Source organism: Parambassis ranga, chromosome 12 (assembly GCF_900634625.1).
Source record: "Parambassis ranga chromosome 12, fParRan2.1, whole genome shotgun sequence".
NCBI classification, from domain to species: domain Eukaryota; kingdom Metazoa; phylum Chordata; class Actinopteri; family Ambassidae; genus Parambassis; species Parambassis ranga.
The window spans coordinates 8,875,879-8,896,314 of record NC_041032.1 but is presented as its reverse complement, the minus strand read 5'-3'; the positions used below and the strand labels follow the sequence as shown (position 1 = coordinate 8,896,314).

Here is a 20,436-nt window from a genome sequence, read left to right as displayed (position 1 = left end):
CATCTGAACTGAAACATCTGTGGGAATAACCCTGACGTCATGGTTATTCCCTGGCAGGAATTACGAGAAAAATGACGTGAAAAAGAGTCACTATCGAAATCAACGATTTTTGTTTAATTGGATGTGAGCAGACACTGATGATCACACTGCTGCAAGACTCATGAAACTTTGGTCATTATCCTGAATTATTTATGACTGCGTTGACCAGAATTGCTTTGTATGATGGATAATGTCTGTTGTGAACTCGGTGCCAGTGACCCAGAGGAGACAGAAATGTTTAAAGTGAGATCTCACAGATGCTCAAAATCCTCCAAACAAGGACCACATGGCTGCATTCATTTTCAAAATCAAAGTACACAGTGAGCAGCAGTATGACTGTGCAAAATGTATGGAGTATAGCTGGAATAAAGGTGTGGAGAGTATGACCATTATCTGTTCCTCCAGCTCTCCTCCATACAGAGGGGGAGGAGTTATACAGTCTGGTGGCATTCTGTGCTGCTCCTCGGTGTCTCAATCCACCGCTGAATGTGCTCCTGTAGGACAGCAGTGTGGAATGCAGAGGGTGAGACGTGTTGTTAGGAATACTGAGGAGTTTCCTCAGTATTCTCCTCTCTGTCACCTCCATCACATCCAGCTCAACTCCCAGGACCAAGCCAGCCTTTCTAATGAGCTTGTTGGGTCTGTTGGTGTCGGGCATCTGCTGCCCCAGCACATTACAATGTAAAAGATGATGCTGGAGACCACCAAGGACTAAAACATCTGCAGCATGGTCTGGCAGACGTTGAAGGACCTGAGTCTTCTAGGACATACAGGCGACTCTGTCCCTTCATGTACACTGCATCAGTGTTTATGTACCAGTTCAGCTTGTTGTGAAGTTTGACTGGTACCTGATGCTGACCGGGTTTGGGAGTGTCCGGTGGTTCCTGAAGTCCACCATCAGTTCTTTTGTCTTTGTGACATTGAGCTGCAGGTGGTTCTATCCACACTGCGTCACAAAGCCACCATACTCATGTACTCTGCCTGCTAACCAAGTCGTCTGAGAACTTCTGCAGGTGGCTGGACTGTAAGCAGTGTCTGTAGTCCGATGTATAGAGAGTGAACAAGAATGGAGACAGTACTGTGCCCTGGCCCTGATCCAGGTCCACCTGCATATCCAGGAGCTTTCTCTTCAAGAGAGCAGGTGTTAAACGCACTGCAAAAATCAAAGAACATGTTTCTAACAGTGTTGCCATCCTCCTCCAGGTAGGTGTGGGCTCTGTGCAGCAGGTAGATGATGGCGTCCTCCATCCTGGTAATTAGATCAGCTGTATTATTGCATACTGAACACACACTTTGATTGCGTGTATGTGTAATGAAATTTTATTAGATGGATGATACTGGAAAGAATTATTCATCACTTTCCTTGTTGTTCAATAAAGTTTTCATTACATCACTTTTAATGACTAAATCATTAAAAAATATTAAATGTGCAACTTTTTTACAATGAATATCCAGTTTTACACAATAAAACCATGAACAAGTCTTTTACATAAGTATCATTTGCCACAGGAAATGTTCAATCTGTCAATGACTGGCAAAATTAACTATCACACTGCTGCTTTAGACAGAAACTTACGGACCACAACAAATTTGTGTTGCAGCACATGTCGACCAGCTCGAGTCTCCAGGTGGCACATTTACACTCAAGCTGTGCAAAAATTCCCCCTGGGAACATCTGCTCCCTCCAGCACTCCTGAGAGTCTGTCCCCAAACCTTCTTTACTTAGAAGTTGATGCCAATAGAAAAAAAACACAGTAAAATTGACACAGAGATCTCAAAGCTCCACCCAAACACTCCGAGTTTCAGCTATACAGATGACAGCAACACAGGGAACAAGACTGAGCATGTGGGAGATTACCAGGTCTACCCGCCAGGAAGGAGGAAATCTGATAATCCATCAGCTAATTTCACCCATGTGCTGCTGGTTAACCTAGGAGGAGGACAGACAGAAGTTATATGACATGTTTAAATAGTCCACAATAGGCTACTTGTGCTTGTTTTACTCTTTGGGTCAACTGCTTAGACAAAGAAACAGAAATGCACATACAGGAACAATAAAGCAACCGCTTTGTTAGGAAATCAGTGTGTGCAGCCAAAGCAAACAAAACATAAAGTTAAGTGCAAGAGGGAGAGGTTGGGTGAAGGCAGGGACACTGATACAGTCTCCACCTACAAGGACCTGAAGTGACATCAGCTGCGGCTGAAAGCAGGATGACTTCCTGGACATGGACCACTTGTCTGCTCTCTCCCTGGAGGTCAGGCAGTGTGACGCTGAGGTGCTGAAATTGTTGGAAGACTGATGTTGTGCAGGGTGTTGACCTTCAACGAGGACAACAATGAAATAATTTAAGACTCCACATGCATGGGCCAGCTTTGGGCTTCGCTTCAATCACATCTTCTATCAGAGTAGTGAAGAAGAAGTAACACAAGTTAAATTACTTAAGTGATTTATATGGAGCACATGATTAAATAATACATATCTATAAATAGTGTATTTGATACAATTTCATAGATCTTTAAAAGTTGATATCTTCTATCTTCTTGTAGATTTTTTTATTTATCTGAAGGTTTTTACAGACATGTTTGCTCATGTATTCGTCATAGCTTGATTTATATCACATGTTGACTGTAATAATGTCTGTGTTATTGATTGATTGATTCAAAGTGCTTAATCCACAATGTTAGATGTTTTTATTGGATGCTTTTCAAATGTTGCACATTAGGACAGAGTGACATGATTTACAGTATATGCTGCTGCCAATGTCCAGTTGAACCACCAGGGGGAGATGGTGAGTATATTTTCAGATTAAAGGCTGCTGTGAATGAAATGATGAAAGACTGCCTTCAAGTGAGTTTTTTTGAAGAATAGTACAATTTCTACCTCATTCATATGCACGCACATTCAGCTGATTAATTTACCCGGTTAAAAGCTGTGTTTAATATGAGATTACACACTATACCAGTGTATTTCTGTGTATGCACCAGTGTATGACCTTTACTGGAACTGTAAATAGAAACATAGCCAGAAAACACATGCATGTTAATGTCAAAACATTCCATTTAAATGAACAAACATGGCGTGAGTGAGTACAGCACTGTGTGGTCCATTTACATAAACAAACATGGAGTGAGTACAGGACTGTGAGGTTGTTGGTTGTGTTTAATTTGAAGGTACTGTGAATAATCTCACAGTAAAATAAAAGTCAGTGTGTCAGAAAATTTCATTTTAGTTGAGTTTGTTGGAGGAGAATGTTCTGCAAGGATATCGTACTGTACTGTAGGTCGCTGTGCTCCTATAAATAGGGCATAGTTATTATTCTGCCCTCCCTGCGTCATACCAACCCCCCCCCCCAACCCCCCACTCACCCATGCCAGCCTGTATTCACTCAAATCCAACATCCTTTGTGTGAGCACTGCACCTTTACAGCTCTTTCTCCTTATTTTAACATGTTCTTTTCACTTTTCATTTTTCAGGAAACTTGTCTCCTCCTTTGTCTTTGTTAATGTTTTAATTATGCACTCGAAAGCTGATTTGTCTTTTCCCCCCTCTTACATATAAACTGTTCCAAAACTATTTTCATCTATCTGAGTCACCTCTGAATGAACACAATGACATGTTAGAGGGGGGAAGCATGGGGAAGATCTCCCAGAAATATATGCAGCTACACATCCTTGCTACTATAGCTGTGTATTACACACACATCAGTGTGTTGCCAAATCTTAACACACATTACGTAAAAAAATTAACCAAGGTACTTTGACATATCACCTTGGATTTCATTGTTAATTTCAGTGATAGGAACATGCACACTATATGTTAGTACCAAACAAGCTGCATACATTTTCTTGAACTAACTTGTTAGGTGAGGAGGTTTCAGGACATGTGCTTGTTGCCAATCAGCTACAGCTGTATGAGGGAAGTGTTAATTCCTTTTCAGCTTAAACTGCTTAATTTCCACCCACTCCAATAATGGTTTCATCACAGTAAATGGAGTGCTGTGCAGTTCAATCAGTTAGACACAGCAGGTGTGTTTCACTTTGGATGTGGTGGATAAAAGGTAAAAGTAAAGACTTTGTAACAAGTGAATATTTGAAGATGAAATAAAGTGAATGTGTTAACTGTGGCTCTAAATCTCAGCAATATTCAGACAGAGAAGAAACTTTGGGATACATTGTGTGATGGAAGTCCAAGCGTCTGTACTGCTTTATTTCTGTGACTGTCCCAGATGCATTCATGAGATTTGCTCTGCGGCTCGTGAGTAGATTTGGCATGCTTTGACCTCAGGTGCCTTCAGGATCTCAGCTTCTGTGACAGTTTGTGGCAGTTTTTTGCAGGACACAGTTATGTCCTTTTATGCATAACATTCCTCACTCTTAGGAGCGAGGCAGATATACTTTAAAGCAAGGCTCATCTGCTATAGATGATTCAGTTGTGTATGCTTCTGCTGTAGCATCTGTGTGGTGGAAGGTGAACAAGTTAGACAAAAGACTTTTTATGTTGGTTTTCGGCCACATTTTGGTTTGATTTAGGCAACGACAAGTGAAACAACATCATTATAGAGGTGAACAAATGTCGTTGTGTTGCTGCTGTGTTTCTTCAGGAAGCTGCCAACACTTTGGAAGCCTTTTATGTGTAAGTCATGGCACCCGTCGGACTTCTGCAAGATCTAATGAAGCCAGTTCAGCTACCATTATATCTCTCTGTGAGCCTGGAGAGAGTCATCCGAGCGATTAATACATGCTGAAACCACTGATGTCTAATGGTGTGATGCTTCTTACATGTGTGTGCAGGACTTTCTCTGAACAAAGCACGTTGTCCTTTTTAAATGTATCAGGAACATTTCCGCAGTATTGTTCACTTGAAATAATAATAATAAAAAACGACTGCCAGCGCTCGACCTTGGTGCTGTTTCCTCCCTTGTCACACACTTTGTTCTGGTTTGTGACGACATGCATTGTGACTCTAGTTGTGGGGAGAAAACAAGAATTAGATATGATTCATGTTAGGACGGTGCCTTTTTTTTGTTGCCTCTACACAAATGCAGATGCAAGCATGCATTTTAATGGGCTTCTGAAAGTAAATCACCAAACTACAGCGGTAATTATTTTGCATGCTATGATTAGATGAGACACTACTAAAAACAGAGCTCACAAAATTTCCATAATGTGTTCCATTGATGGATCTACAGTCATATTGTGTCAGACTCATACTCACATATTGATGCAACATTCATTTTGAATAAATCATTTACTCATCATTGTAGAAACAATACTTAACAACAGTGATGCATTTCAGATGACTCAGTATTATGTTAAAATATAGTAGGCACTGTTGATGAATATTTTTTTTTATGAATGTTTAATGAGTCTGTTTACTTCTCAGTGTGTGCCAACATAATGTTCAGATCCTGCTTGACACTTATTGACGGACCTTAAATAAATATTAAATAAATAATTAGTGGTTTGTGTTGGTTCATTAAAACATTCATCCAATTATCATATCAGTCCAATGACAGCAAGACTTTCATCTGAACTTGAAACCTGAGTTTTGTCAAAGTATCAGTTTCTAGGTTCATAATAGTGGTCTGCCTCATGCTCCTGATACATCTTTAGATGAGTGGACATGATGAGAAAACTCTTTCTTCACCTTGTAGGCTTCAAGCTGCTCCATGGTTAATTATTTACCCTGCTGATTAATGTTTCAGCAATATTAAAGTGTGCCACGAGACAAGGTTAATGGGGGTGCGAGATATGATCATGTTAGAGGAATAGGAGAGCCAACAAAGAAACAGTTCCATCGTTCTGAACAAAAAAACAATTCAGGAGAAGTCTAAATTAGATTTTAATCTTTTAATATAATCCAGTTAGGTTTCAGCATGTATGCTTGCCTTTGGAAACCTTATTTGATAAATAAATTGGCATCTCAAGGTCCTCTCAAAAAAGACCCTGAAAGTCTGGGCATATATCAGAACATAATAACCCCAATAGTCCTGCTGTTTGGGAACACGGGGCAGCAGCTGTGTGCGCTGCAGCTCTTGCCATAAAAGTTTGGCCATTTGACCCTGCTGAAAGTTGGAGTGTGATGCTGTGGTGGGTGGGGTTGTGGGGTTGTGGGGGGTAAGTGCAAAAATAGAATATGACATGATCCAAGAAAAAAATGACTATAATTTTTTGCTATGCCACTTGAGCAATGAGTCTGCACTATCATGTCTTTAAACGATTTACCGTCCTCTTTCCATAATTTTGCATCTGTTTATGTAAAAATGTATATGCTTATTTTTGTTTGCTGCACATCTGATGTTTTCTTGTTGTTTTTTGCTCTCTACTTGTCTGTGCGGACATTAAAATGGGCCATATTGCACCCTCAGGCTCAAATGTCCCCTGCTGCAGCCCAATGTCTACAGACGAGAGAGGGAGGGCTGGATGGAGAGGAAAAAAAAAGAAAAACTCAACATCTAAAATGTGTTCACAGCTCCTAAAGGGCCGACTTTATCCTGTGTCCAAATCGCTGCGGATTAATATAGAAAGGTTGTTAGTGACAATGATGATGACGGCGACGATGATGATGGTGGTGAGGGAGATGCAACATCTCATCCTAACTGTGCCTAGTAATAGTGGCGAATCAGAGTTGGTGACACTTGCCTGCACTTGCTGAGATGCACAGGAGGATGAAAAGGTAGCAGAGGAGTTAAAGCAGGCCGATGCTGAAGTGAGGGGGGGATGGGTGGGATGGAGTGAAGATACTTTGCCTCTCCCTGGAGCAGAGGAGACAGAGACACAGATGTCAGAGAACAAAAATTCCCCTGAGAGAGGAGGGCAAAATCTGCTTGTTTCTCAGCTCTGCTCAGTGAAACACAATCCGTGAGAGCTTTGAGTGTCTAATTGGCTTCGTGTGTTAACATCACTACACACTTTTTGCCCTGGATCCTTGGACATCTGCTGTGAGAATCATGACCCAGGGTGTGCAGATGGGACGAGACCGAAGGATTGCCACGCTTTCGCTTGCAACGTTTTTCCATTTGAACTTTTGCTGTTATTGTTTTGAGTAACCCACAGTCAAATTTGCCACTATATGTTCTTGACACCATGCACAGATTACGCAACCCCAATGGGTAAGAGCCAGAGAGTTTAAATGTAATACATATGCACACTGTAAAAAAAGAATGGTTAAAAAAAGTTTAAATTCATTTTCAACTTTAAAGGGACAGTTTACACTAAAATCTACAGTGCTGTTTATCTTTATACTGTGTTCTGAGTTTCGGATAACTGTTGGAGAGATTTCAAGAAACTCCTGAGCAGTGTCTAATTTATGGGATCATAAGCCGGTTACTCGAGAAAATCCAGATCTGTACCTGAGTAACTGTGTCATTATTTTTGTCATCACAATATTGGACAAATGACAGAAATCTCTACAGCAGATGTATCCAAACGCCTGCATTGTGCAAAACAACCTAGTGCTGCAGGCCACAGGAACAATCTTCCCAAATGTGCTGGAAGATTGTAAAACCATAAACATCTTATTTTTTTATCTTGACTGAAGCACATTTCTACAACATCTTAAAGCATTTTTTTTAAAAAACATAACCTGCCATTTATTTTGCTTGCACTGTGCTTGCTTGTCCCAGGGCTGACTAATGTTGCCTCAGTGTTAATTCTAAAAAGGTTATGTTACTATTCATAGCTCAAAAGTCACATTTTCATTCAGTTGCTTTAATGTGTGTATTTTGCCTTAGTTCTGTTGCCTATAATCTGTTTGAGGAAACTAAAAGTTACAGTTCTGTATCTGCAGGGCACAGCTACTTCCTAACACGTAGCTGTGTCAAGTTAAATGACCACTGTCCACTGACATTTATGTCACGGTGGGGGCCACTTGTTGAGTTTTGTGAATTTTAATGTGTATATAAAATGATTTCCTCACAAACTGTGATTCACTTTCATCTAATCAAATCAAAAAGAGAGATGTGTTAATCAAGCGGCTCATTATGCGAGAAATTATCCGCAGTGACGTGTGTCTTAATGAAGTTTGTGCGTGGACATCGTGTGACACGCGGCAGCAGCGCAACACTGTGCTGTCATCCAAACTTAGCGAAGCCCCCCTGCGAAGCGTCAGACTGTCCGCCTGGCTGCTAGATCAGGCTGCACTTCATCTTCTCCAGCAATCAGGTGGCACCAACTTCATCTCTGTCCACGCGTGGATGTGGATTAAGGAGTGTGGGGGTCCAACTCTCAGCAGCTGAACACCTGCACGTGGCTGAGGACTGCCTTCTTTTCCTTATCTCGACCTTCAGTCTCCATCATTCTCGATTCGCCTGTCAAGCGAACGATGAGCTCCTCTATTCCCAAAAGCGAGTCCACCACTTCTCTGCTGAAATCTTCGGGGCTCAACCGCAGGTCTGCGCACTCGGATCATGGTCCACACGGTCACCGGAGCCACCGCACTCATCATCATCCCACCGGAGCTGGAGGCGCCGATGATGCGGGCTGGACTGAAGACTGCGAGACCAGCGCACGGAGACCCCTCTGCCAACCAAGGCATGCCGACTCTCGAAATTTAAGTGATCATCACCGTGTGCAGAAAAGCCACTCTCACCGGCAGCAGAGCCTGGATGATGGTTACGCTCAGGAGGAGGTGAGAAACAGGACGAGCAGACACCAGAAAGAGCGCAGCAAGTCCTCCAGATCCAAACACCACCATCACCACGACTCTTCTCGAGATGATATGCCTCCTGCAGCGCATCTCCAGGGCGCCTCCCGCCAGGACAGGAGGACCTCACCCACTCCATCTTACCCAAAGCCCACGGATGAAGCTGCCCTCTTTTTCGAGCCCAGTGAAAGAGTCATCACCGGGTCATCCTCCAGTCTTAACTCTGATCCACCTGCGACAAGCGCACCTGTCCGCCCCACATCCAGCCGCACAACCAAAAGACTGAGCGCAGCCCCGTCTGAATATGACTCTACTCTTCATCCCATTGTGAAGTCAGTCTTTGGGCAGGTAAGGCATTTTAAAAGACATTTTAAAGTTGATCGAAAGTAAAATTTAAGGGAAGATTAAAGAGCTTATAAATCTCCAGATTTCAAACAAACCTTTGTGCGTTTTTAAACTTTTGCAAAGAAAGTTAACCAGCGTAATTGTTTAAAGCTTTGCAATGAGTTGTTTGTTCTGTCGTACAGCACAATCCAAAGGGCAAAATTTTAGCCTGTAAAGTAAATAAATCATCATCAGAAGCAGCATGGTAGAAAATGCAGACTCAGCAGAAAGTTCCAGAGCTGGTCCCTTGATTTTAAACAAAGAAAAAAGCCTCTGTCACAAAACAAGCGACCTCAAAGGAATTTATATTAGTAACATGCCCCTCCATGGACAGCTGGGGGTGAATAAAACACTTAGGTGAAGAAGAAAAATCATAGAGATTTATAATTTAAATTTATAAAAATGTCTATAAGTACAAATGAAATAATCAAACAAATAATTCAAGTTAAATAATATGAGTCAGACATTATTTTTTTAGGCACAGCTGGCAGCTGCTGAATATTAGTTATTATTATGTAGTGGAGGTTCACAGGTGAGATGCAGGTGAAGCTGAAGCCTATCAAAGCCTACGGACCTCCAGTCACCCCAGCTAGGTGGATTAAAAATGAATGCACGTTTTCAGTCCAAATCTGACACCTGTATCCATTACCTTCGTGGTAAGATGTGGGCTGCAGTCTGTCATGCATCTCAGTATGAACACTTTCATTGTGACAGTCACCTGAGCAACGGCACAGGGATCAAGTTTCCTGCTGTGTGGAAAATGTTTTGATGTGAGCTTGTCACTCAACACATGGGTAAGTGAACCTTTTATAGATCCTGATGAAATATAAATATAACTCAAAGAGGTGAATGAGGGATTACTGTCAAAATAAGGTGCACCTCTTCACCACCTGTTCAGTTTTCTTCATGTAGCTGCACTCTGGGCTGTCGCTTCCCCCTCTGCCACCACCCCTCCAATCTTTTCCTTGTTTCATTGAAATCCTTCTTTATGCGTTAATGATAAAAAGCTCAAGAGGAGACAATTACCTCCTTGTGCGCTAATGTGTTCCAGAAATAACTCCTCTCAATCCAGGCCAGTGCTTCAATCAGTCTTTGGGGTTCCATTGCAGGCAAAATCCAGGCAGTGCTGTGCTATATAAAAACTCCAGAGCTGCTGATGTCTGTGGAAAGAGGAGAAAATTTGTCGTTTATATCAAATCTATAACTTGAAATTCTTGGATGTTTCCTGTGCTCGCAAATTCTGCTGCGGTTCCGGATGTTTTTATGAAGAGTAACATTTGCCACAGCATGAAAAATCACTTTAAACAATGTTTACAAATCTATTATTTGTAGCTGAATCATCGTGTTTTCAAAGTGAGGACTGTTTGTGTGTTTTCTGCGAGGGTGTCACTGTGAAGTCACCCTCAGCTGTCAATAGTCAAAAATGAATTTTTGCACAAGCTGGTTGTGCGTCTGTGCGCATCAGCTTTTGTGTGAACAGTGAATGATGAAAGTGAGAGAACTGAAAAGAAAAGTCAGTTAAACTGTGACCGCTTACGCAGGCATGTTTTTTTCAGCATCTTCCCCGTGCTGTTTATTTGACTGCAGACGCTTAAATGCCTTTTCTGTTCCTTGAAGAGCTTGAAGAGGGTGGTATACTCCGCTCTGCAACACTTACATTTCAACATATCTTACATAACCTCGAGATCTACATACAATCCCAACAGAACTCACTCGCTGCATGTACAAGGAGCTAAAAATAGACCATCAAGACCTGATTATGAGAGAGCAGAGGCGGGAGGACTGCTTTTTTTGTCTTGTTGAAAACATTCACAACATGCTATTTGACAGAGAAAGGACCTGATTTCCAGAAAAAGCAATGTTTCCATAGGTCCAATGATGAACCATGATGACCAAAAAGGCTAGAGCGGGGGTTAGAATGAGGAGAAATGCTTTTTGTGCATTTTGCAGCACATCTTTGAAGCAATGGTTCCTGTTATTCCTGCATATTCAGGCATTTAAGCACACTATCCTGGCTGAAACAGACACCTTGGTCGAGGACACAGCATTAGCTGTTTTTTTTGTCCCAGTAGAAATTCTATTTTTAGAGACAATCACTACAGCCTCACAGTTTTTGTGACCTTCAGTGACCTTACTATACTGTGCAAGCCCTCACAGGTTATCTGGAAATGCCAGAGACAGCCGGTTATTTAAAGAAGAAATTCTCTATCTCAAGAAGGATTTGCTTTTTACATCAAATTTAGATGAAATAATATGTATGTTAACCAGCAGAGGGAGCAAGCACCATGTGTACCAATGAGTTTGAATGCACAGTGGGTTATGTGTGTGTGTGAGAGAGAGAGGGAGAGAACAGTCCAGTGTGTCAGTGCAGCGAGCCAGGAAAAGTGAAAGGGCAGGGAGAGAAAGTGAAGGAAGCGAGGGAATCAGATAAACCAAAGGAATAAAATAGGAAGCGAGTGTGTTTGATGGCAGATCTGATAATTGTGACTGTATGTAAGGAAATCACTCCTCAACACAATACATTCCTGCTCCCACCAGACAGTTTTGTAGACAATGTGAGGAAAGGTCTTAAAACACAGATTAGCTCCTGACTTCCTCATCTGGTTTTCCTGGTGCTCATCTTGTACTTACAACACACACTCATGTTTCCTGTCTCCTTTTTTTTCTGTGCTTTTTTTCTTCCTCTTCCAATTTTTTCTGTTGCTGGGGGTCACGCTGACCTTCATGACGTCTGAGATGGACTGAAAAGAGAGAGCAGGCGTGCATTAGGAAAGAAAAAATTGAGTTGAATTTGGAGAAAGGTCTGTGTGGACATGAGAGGAAGGAGATCGTCGTATTCAGCACATCATAAGCCTCCAGTATGTCTAGAGTGTAAAGAGCTATTTTTAGACATAGATGGATATTTTTATATGTGTGCTGGCAAAAGGGGGCTGCAGAAAATCTACTCTTTGGTTAAACCTCTTTTCGAGACAAGGATTAGAGCCCACACAAATGCACGTGCTGCCGTGTGTATGTGTGCGATGATGTTAAATATTAATAGAGACCTGAGGCTGAAAACAGAAAAATCAGCGAGAGACAGGAAAAGCAGGCAGAGGACAAGAAGTACATGAGTCATGAGGAAAAACAAGAGGTTTAAGTGAAATGAGACACATCAATATTTTTCCCTTGCTGACGCACTAGAGTGCACTGTTTGAAAACACAAAAATTCTGCATGAAATTTGACAGCTTTAATCGGGTTTGGATGAATTAATCAGCTGAAGGAGAAATATGTGACGTCTCAGCCGAGGCAAAAGAAAGAAGATGACGCAAGTGTGCTTTAAATTATTATTTTTTTTTCACTGCCTGGTAATAAAAACATGGCTTTTTGCATCAGGATACACTGTGCTGCAAGGTTCATAAGGAAAAAAAGGACACAAAATCCCTGCCTTGTAGAAGAAAAAGAACATTTGTCATCTTGATTTAAAGAAGAAGGTTGATGAACGCATGAGAGCTTATTATTACATCAATCCCCTCCTTCCCCCTCCTCCTACACCACTCAGCTCATGTAACACAGTTGATGGCGGTGAATGAATTTTATTTGACCTCAATATATAAGGCAATTATTAATATTTCCTCCTGGAATTAGATTCCTGTCCAGCAAAGATTTCTTTGATTTTGTACTAAAAAATATTGCGTGCCTGATGAAAAAATGATCATCTGATGATGACGTAGTGTCAAGGAGTTATGTAAATTTGTAAAGTAAATCATGTGTCTGAGTGTGTAAGTGTGTGAGGGAGTAGGAAGAGAGTACAGCAAAACAGAGAGAGAGAGAGAGAGTGAGAGAGATGGATCTGATGCCCGTGCAGACTACAGTCTGACATTATAAGAGCTGACGGCCCCTGTGTCTGACGTCTGATGTGTTCTGAAGTTAACAATGAGCCTCCGGTGAGAGGCTGGATGAATCATCCGCAGAGCAACACAGCAGAGCCGCGCAGATATTGAATGGAAGTGAGATCGAAAACAACTTTGGCGTGAACTTGTTTATTAGAATAGAGGAGAACAGACAAGGTCGAACAGGAGAGGGAAATACGGATCTATGTTAGTGCTGCAAGGACAACGATAAAGTCAAATCTGGGGGTAATACTGCTGTTAGAATCCTAAAAAATAGGGGGGTTTATATCAGTGACAGAGAACGCGTTCAAAGCCATTTACGTAGGGAAAAGGATCAAAAGAGTAATGTTAAGGCACTCTAGCAAGTGAATGTCCTGAAGTCGCAACAAAATACAGTGAGGAAGCAGCACTAGTAGACTATAAATATTGAAATATCAGTGTGTTTGTAAGGGTTGACACAGACGTGATGTGACTACACATCATGTAAGACATTAGATGATACACAGCACTTGCATAGTATGACCTTCACTGGGCAGAATGATGCAAAGTTTGACTTTTTTTCTACTTTTTTTTGTACTTTTTTGTTTTATTTTGTCCAATCACTTAGGTATCACGGTGCAACACACACCTCAGAATAATGCAGAACGTGAAGACTGTGACTTACATTTAGAGAGGATGGTCTTTCAGTGATGATGTCTTTATATTAATCAGTTATGTTAACAAATAAACTTGCTGACTGCTTTGGATCGTACTAGCAGTTCTTGGGTGGCAACATTCTGCATCATCTGATCATGCCATGCAAACTATTCCACAATTTCTGTGTCCATCAGCTGATGAATAGTGCTCGTGCAGCCATGTGCCCTCCTGTGGTCTTATTAATAAGTGCATGTAAAATCAGCTGAGCGGCACAGATCTTAGCAGAGAAGCTTGTTGAGGGGGAGGGCGTTTTCCCTGTAACATGCGTTTCAGGTTCTGAGGGGTCCAATAACCCTGTTACCCTAAAATTATTCAAAAACAACCAAAGCTCTGTTAAATGTGCAACAATACAGACAGTATCTGCCACAGCCTGTCTGTATGGTCTGTGTTTAAACTCAGTCGCCCAAATGATCATTTATGTCAACTGGTAACCTGTTTTGCCATTTATATACACTATGAACAAGTTTAGTGCTGCATGTAATGCTTTACCTGGAATCTTGTAAGCTGACCACTCATTTGTAAGTAAAATTAAACATGTTGTATTTTGCCTTAGAAATGTAAAAAGTGCCATAAAATAGTGATGATGATTTTATTTTTAGTTTTCAGAAATGTTCCATATTTAGAAAACCTAATTCTCAGGCATTGTGCCTAACAACAAGATGTGTTTGTGTGTGAGTGTGTGAATGAGACGGGCTGAGAGAGAGCATTTATTTTCTTGTTTGTGTGTTTCTACTTGCACGTGTTGGTTTGCATCCTCCAGCATGCCGCTTCTGAATCCATGTGTCAGTTCTTGCACATTTTTGCTTTGATCTGAATCCAAGCCCTTCAAGCTTAACATGACTTTGTGATGCCGTCTTTGCCTGTGTCTGCTGGAGAGAGAGGAGGTGGAGAGACAGAGAGAAAGGGTGGCATGGATGCTACGGGTAGAATGGGGAGAGTAAGGGGAAGAGAGAGCGTTTGTTATATTTTTAGATCCACAGCCCCATATCCATGTGTGTTTAATCGAGCGTATATGTGAGTGTTTGTGTGTGTGCGTGTTTGGATTAGTGTCTCCAGCGTCTTGCTTAGGGGAAGGTAATATGCTTGTCCGAATGAGCTTCTTCTGCACATTGGCGTAGATGGTTTAAAACTGTGGAGCGGGGAGAAGTTGAGGGAGAGAGTGAGGGGAAAAGAGCAAGAGACAGACTGACAGACAGAGGGAGAGAGAGAGAGAGAGAGAGGGAGGGAGAGGGCTGAGGCAAAGGGAGGCAGGAAAGACACTGTAGGAGAGAGGATGGAATGAATAAGCAATCTTGCTTTTTCTACTCCTGGCACTTGCATCTCGCTCTGATCACATGCATGCTTCCTCTCCCCCGCTTATCTTCTTTATGTTGTTCTGATCTGTCCTTCATCCTTGTTTACATATTTCCTCCTTTGTCTCAGTGTCCCTCCTCCCTCCCTCATACCTTCCAGCGTCCTTGCCTCTGGGTCCTGCCTGCACACTCCTTCGTCCTTTCCCTGCTATTCCCTTTACCTTCTATAATATCGCTGCTTCTCTCCCTGCCTTTCCCAAATGTCCTCTTATATTAGTAATTGACCCACTGAACCTTTTTTTTACCTCTCTAATTACTCCTATTCCCATGCATGCCAGGAAACACATGCAAACACACATGCATACACTTACATACAGGCACACTAACATAGTTAAAGAGCAAACATAAAACAAGAAGGATTTTTGCAATGGGAAACTCTGTAAAGTCGCTTAAAATTTTCAACAAGAAGGTAAGGTCCGCTCTGAGGTTTTTCACCCCCTGACTCCTGCTGCATGTTTGTGTCCCAAACTTGACCAAAGGCTATGACTGACTAAACCCTGTGTGCTGTTTGACTTCTCACTACGCTGTGCTGAAGATAAGGCTTTAGTTTCAGTCAATATTTTGCCAACACAGGGGGATTTTAGTTGTGATTACAGAGGCAGAATTATGATGACTTTCTTCAGAATGCATTGTGCATGCAGCGCATGACCTGTTGACTGAGACTGAGAATTGCGATTATGTCATCAAACCTTATTTTAATCAGCTAGGTTGTGCATGAAAGCAGAAGATGTTATCTGTTAAACCCTGCAGTGGAAATATTGAAACAGGTGTGCTGGTTCAGTTTCTCGTGCTTCTAGTCCTTATTTTGGTAAATACTTTAGTAATTCATCTCTACAACTGCTGTCCTTATCACGTTACTGTGCGCTTGAATAGTTTCAGTGTTGCAGTGAGACAGTCCCACAAATAGAATTCATTTCTGCAGCTGCACATCCTTGAGGAAGCACAATATGACAAGCAACTGTTGATGCCATCTGTGCAGAAGGGGTTGGAGTGCTGCACAAGTTCAGCCCTTTTCTCTGACACTGTTTGAGATTTTTCTTCTTCCACTCTTGTGTGTGTTGCTTTTTTAGTTATATAACTACTAGCGCGTGGCTTCATAGTACTTTTCTGGCACGTTATAGCCACAGACAGCCCTGCTCCATGCCTCACTTGGCCAGATTACCCAGTGGGCATCCGTTCCTGTGGTGAGAACTGTAGGAATGCACGAACTGGCATTAGGAATGGCATGGTAACAGATGGAGTGTGAAGGTCATTTGTAGAGCATAAAATACAGTGTGTATTTGCATATAGTACAAGTACGAATATACATTTTTAATTTTGTATGCATGTAAATGCCTTATGTTTACTGTATAAGGCTTATGTCAGGGAGATTTAAAGCAGCAGTAAATGGGCTCTTGGTAATTCGCTGTGATGTTGAGTCTACTCCACTTGTTCTTAGCTAGATACTTATGCAGTGAGCTGGATGTTAGACTCTAGCAATGAAGGCCAAATCAACATTACATATTTTATATGCAATACAAGAAAATGTGCATGTGAGTCAACTGAAGCTGCTACTCCCTTTTTTTAACATTAGTCAAAGCAAAGGCTAATCCTTATTTGACTTTATTCAGAGGAAGCATTTTGTCCACTGGCAGGCAGAGATTGCTGTTTTTAATTAACCTGTAGCTCTCTCTGTAATTGGGATGAATGAAGTGTGAGAACAACATTTGCCCCCTGGTTGATTGGCTAATTGGTGATTATAATTAAATGGCTGGGTGAACTTTGGCTTCATCTTCTGGACAGCACAATTATTTTGAAATGTAAATAACTACTCCAGTAGAGCCTGTGAACTAACACCACCATACTACTAACTGAGAAAATTTTAGTCATATTATCTGTAGTTTCTTAAAATGGGCAAATTGGCCATATACCTTGTTTTGGGGATCCTTCATTTATGTTAGGCTGTCAGTGTCTTGTGATACAAAAATGGGGTTGAATTTTGTAACCTCCACTACTGGCGTTATCTATTAGATGTCATGTTTGGGGTGCTGATCTACAGGACAGATTCATAGATGGCATCAGTTGCTGAGTCATGATACCACCACCTCTTCCCTCTGACTGAGTTGCTTTCCTCGTTTATGACTGACCTGACTCCACACCTTTCTATGATGGACAGACATGTTGTCTGTCACCTGTGATCCTCCCCACCTTCCCACCTTCACGTTGGCTCCTTGTTGACATTATGCATCAACAAACTGAGTCACAGTCTCTACCCGTGTCTTTGCCTCTGCTCCCATATCCGGCAAACCCCCCCCCACCCTCGGATGCTGCTCCAGGACCAGAAGAAGAACTACAAAGCAGTGCAGTCCTGTGAGGAGGGGGGATCTGGGGGGGCCTATCTTGAGCCACTAGTAGCCCTGGCCCAGAACGGAGCCAACATGCACAACATACTGGGGCCTGCATGCATCTTTCTACGCAAGGGCTTCGCTGAGAGCCGGCAGGCTGTACGTAAGTCCAGAAAATATCATGTGCATGCATGCCAGGAGAGATTAGCACACAGTGCAATAACTGCACATTAATCACAACCCTTCATCAATGTGTAGTCAACCTTTCTCTGTAAGGCCAGCACTGGCCACATGTGAAGAAAAGTGATGGAGCTGAGAATGCGGTAATATGAGGAAATATTTATGTATGGATTGTTTTGAGTGCTGGACGAAAGGATGTGTGTGTTTGTGTGTACGCATGAGACTGGATGCATTACTCAAAAATATGGTGGACATGGAGGATTATTAAGGCAGGATGGCAGAAATGCTCCTCACATGGTGATTATGTGTCTATTTTCAGCACCAGTCAAGGTCTTGCTATTAAAGAAAACAGTGATGCTGAAATCCACAGTATAGACAGGGAGACGGCGCTTCTTCATGAGGGGCTGAGACTGAGTCATTCAGGCTCAGCAGACTGTCACATAAAGATGTGTTTAACATTTTCTTAGAAATAAAGGCACATTATTTAAACAGGAATGGATTCATTGCACACACATCCACTACTTATACTGTAACTAAGATTCATCTCTGTAAATACAATATTATTTTGTTCATTTCCCTTTGATCCCAGTGCCCAGTGGTGACAGATTGCCAAGACTCTGCATGCTTTCTTCACTCTGTGATTCCTCCGATAAGCTCTTCCCCTCTTGCTGGAAGGAAACTTGAAAACTCTTGGCACATTTCTGTAGTTGCCTATTTATTTCTTTCCCCCAGCATCCTGTTGTGAGGAATGCTGGGTATTGGCATGCTTTTTTAAAAAAAAATATCAGCATGTGTTTGGATGCTAATTTTGCATTATGATCCCTCACAGGACCGAGAGTTGAGGCCAGAAGAAATGGATGGTATGTTATACTTAGGAGACACTAATAACTTTATTTTTCCTTATATCAAGTGATTTTCATTCAATGATCTATCTCTCCTTCTGTCAGAGTTGCGCGAGGCATTTAAGGAGTTTGACAAAGACAAAGACGGCTTTATTGGCTGTAAAGACCTGGGAAACTGCATGAGAACGATGGGCTACATGCCAACAGAGATGGAGCTCATTGAACTGAGCCAGCAGATCAACATGAATTGTAACTAAAATTGTGTCTCTGTGTCAGTGTGTATATGTCTATGAATAATTTCTCTGTTAGAGATAGCTGCCCCTTAAAATCTGTTAATCTTCAGAAATCTACTGATTCAACACTTAGACTTAGTTTCTTCTTCTCAATCTGCCCATCAGTGGGAGGTCATGTTGACTTTGAGGACTTTGTTGAACTCATGGGGCCCAAACTTCTGGCAGAAACGGCAGACATGATCGGAATAAAGGAACTGAGGGACGCATTCAAAGAGGTGATGAATGGCACAGGATCAGAATCACTTCCCCATAGATTAAAAAATTCTTGTTTTTTTCTTGCAAGTTTAGAAATATCTGAAATGAAAACACATCTTTATTTATATATTATTATCTTTTCTCTGATTTTCAGTTCGACACAAATGGAGATGGCCAGATCAGCACAGCAGAACTTAGAGAAGCAATGAAAAAACTTTTAGGACAACAGGTACAGAGCTTCTGGGAGTGTGTGTGTGTGTCATTCACTGCCTGAATTCTTTGTGTCATCTTTGATTTAAAATTCTGTCTGAACTGCAAAAAAGAGCTGAAACTTCTTCTAAAAATGGACTTTTTCAGGTGGGACACAGAGATCTGGAGGACATCCTACGAGACATTGACCTCAACGGAGATGGACACGTAGACTTTGAAGGTAAAAAAAAACCTTGTGCTTCATGTAACCAGATATTTTGTAAACCTTATCCCATTTTACTGCATGCAGAGTCTGAAGACACACACATTCACAGTCTCAAGTATCAGCAAAAGTCCCTACATTTGTCTGGCTTATATCCCAATACCATGCTGATGGTGAGGTGAGGGGATGAAGGCAGTAGGTCTGACTGTCAGATTATCTCTGTGCCAAGGGATTATGTCACCTCATAGATTACCCACAGAGAAAATAACATGCATGGAGGCTGCATCAAAAAGTTGCTATTCTTAGCTTGGTAACAGCAACATTTAACATTCTACACTCTACTTTCAATATTTTAATGAATATCATCTAAAATGGATAGAATCATACTTGATAAATGTGACTTTTGTGATCAGATGTGTGGCAGAAAAAAGCTGTTAAATGTTGCACCACGTCGACAAGCTGTAACACCCCAGCCAACATTTATATGTGGGCCTCACATGGGTTAGTAGTGGGTTTGTCCCAGGTTCCATGGTGGCACTGCATAATAGCTGCCCACTCCTAACCCATGTGGGGCCCACATATAAGTGCTGAACAGTATACATTTGATTTATGTCATAAAATATACAGTTTATTTTACGTTTTTACTCTTTTCTTGACAGAATTTGTGCGAATGATGTCTCGATGAGTTCATGGTAGCGAGCTCAGATGTTAAAGAACAACCTGGGTTCTTGGTTGGATTTGGGAGAAAGAAAGAAAAGAAAGAAAAGACCAGCACAGAATACTGATGGATCTTGAACTTCTTGAACTGTCAATGAACGAGACAGCAAAAACATATCAACCCTGCCCTGAAACTGCCACGCTGAAGCACAAAGGCTGCATGAATACAGCCAGGAGCAAACACTGTTAATAATATGCTGCTGCTGTTTCATAGAGCACAAACAAAACCAACGGCTGCATTTATGACTTTTTTCAGAGGAATATTTTAAAAACATATCTTCCTTTAGTAATGATAACATTTCTAACGCTGATGTGATTTTTAATCCAAAGGGTAAACGGTAATGTGATGCTGGAGCTATTTCTGCTCCAACACCTATTATTACTATACCTTATATTGTTGTAGCGAATCAGATGATGTATTTTTTACAACAGCAGTATGCCAGCAAACACCGAAACTAATACAGCACATTCCGATTTAAGGCTGCAGA

General features: G+C 41.6%; 1 protein-coding gene across 3 annotated transcripts; it reads left to right on the top strand.

Moving 5' to 3' along the window:
- The first annotated feature begins 15,352 nt into the window (after positions 1-15,352).
- cabp1b (calcium binding protein 1b) lies at positions 15,353-19,930 on the top strand. 3 transcript variants are annotated; one of them, XM_028418078.1, is made up of 8 exons: positions 15,353-15,403; positions 17,301-17,468; positions 18,319-18,349; positions 18,437-18,580; positions 18,730-18,839; positions 18,974-19,048; positions 19,177-19,249; positions 19,891-19,930. In XM_028418078.1, the coding sequence occupies exons 1-8, from the start codon at positions 15,353-15,355 to the stop codon at positions 19,914-19,916; spliced, it is 678 nt and encodes a 225-aa protein (XP_028273879.1). In that variant the 3' UTR covers positions 19,917-19,930. The 3 variants fall into 3 exon arrangements, with proteins under 3 accessions (XP_028273879.1, XP_028273880.1, XP_028273881.1); XM_028418079.1 differs by lacking the exon at positions 17,301-17,468 and having other exon boundaries at positions 15,353-15,394; XM_028418080.1 differs by lacking the exon at positions 15,353-15,403 and having other exon boundaries at positions 17,388-17,465.
- The last annotated feature ends 506 nt before the right edge of the window (positions 19,931-20,436 follow it).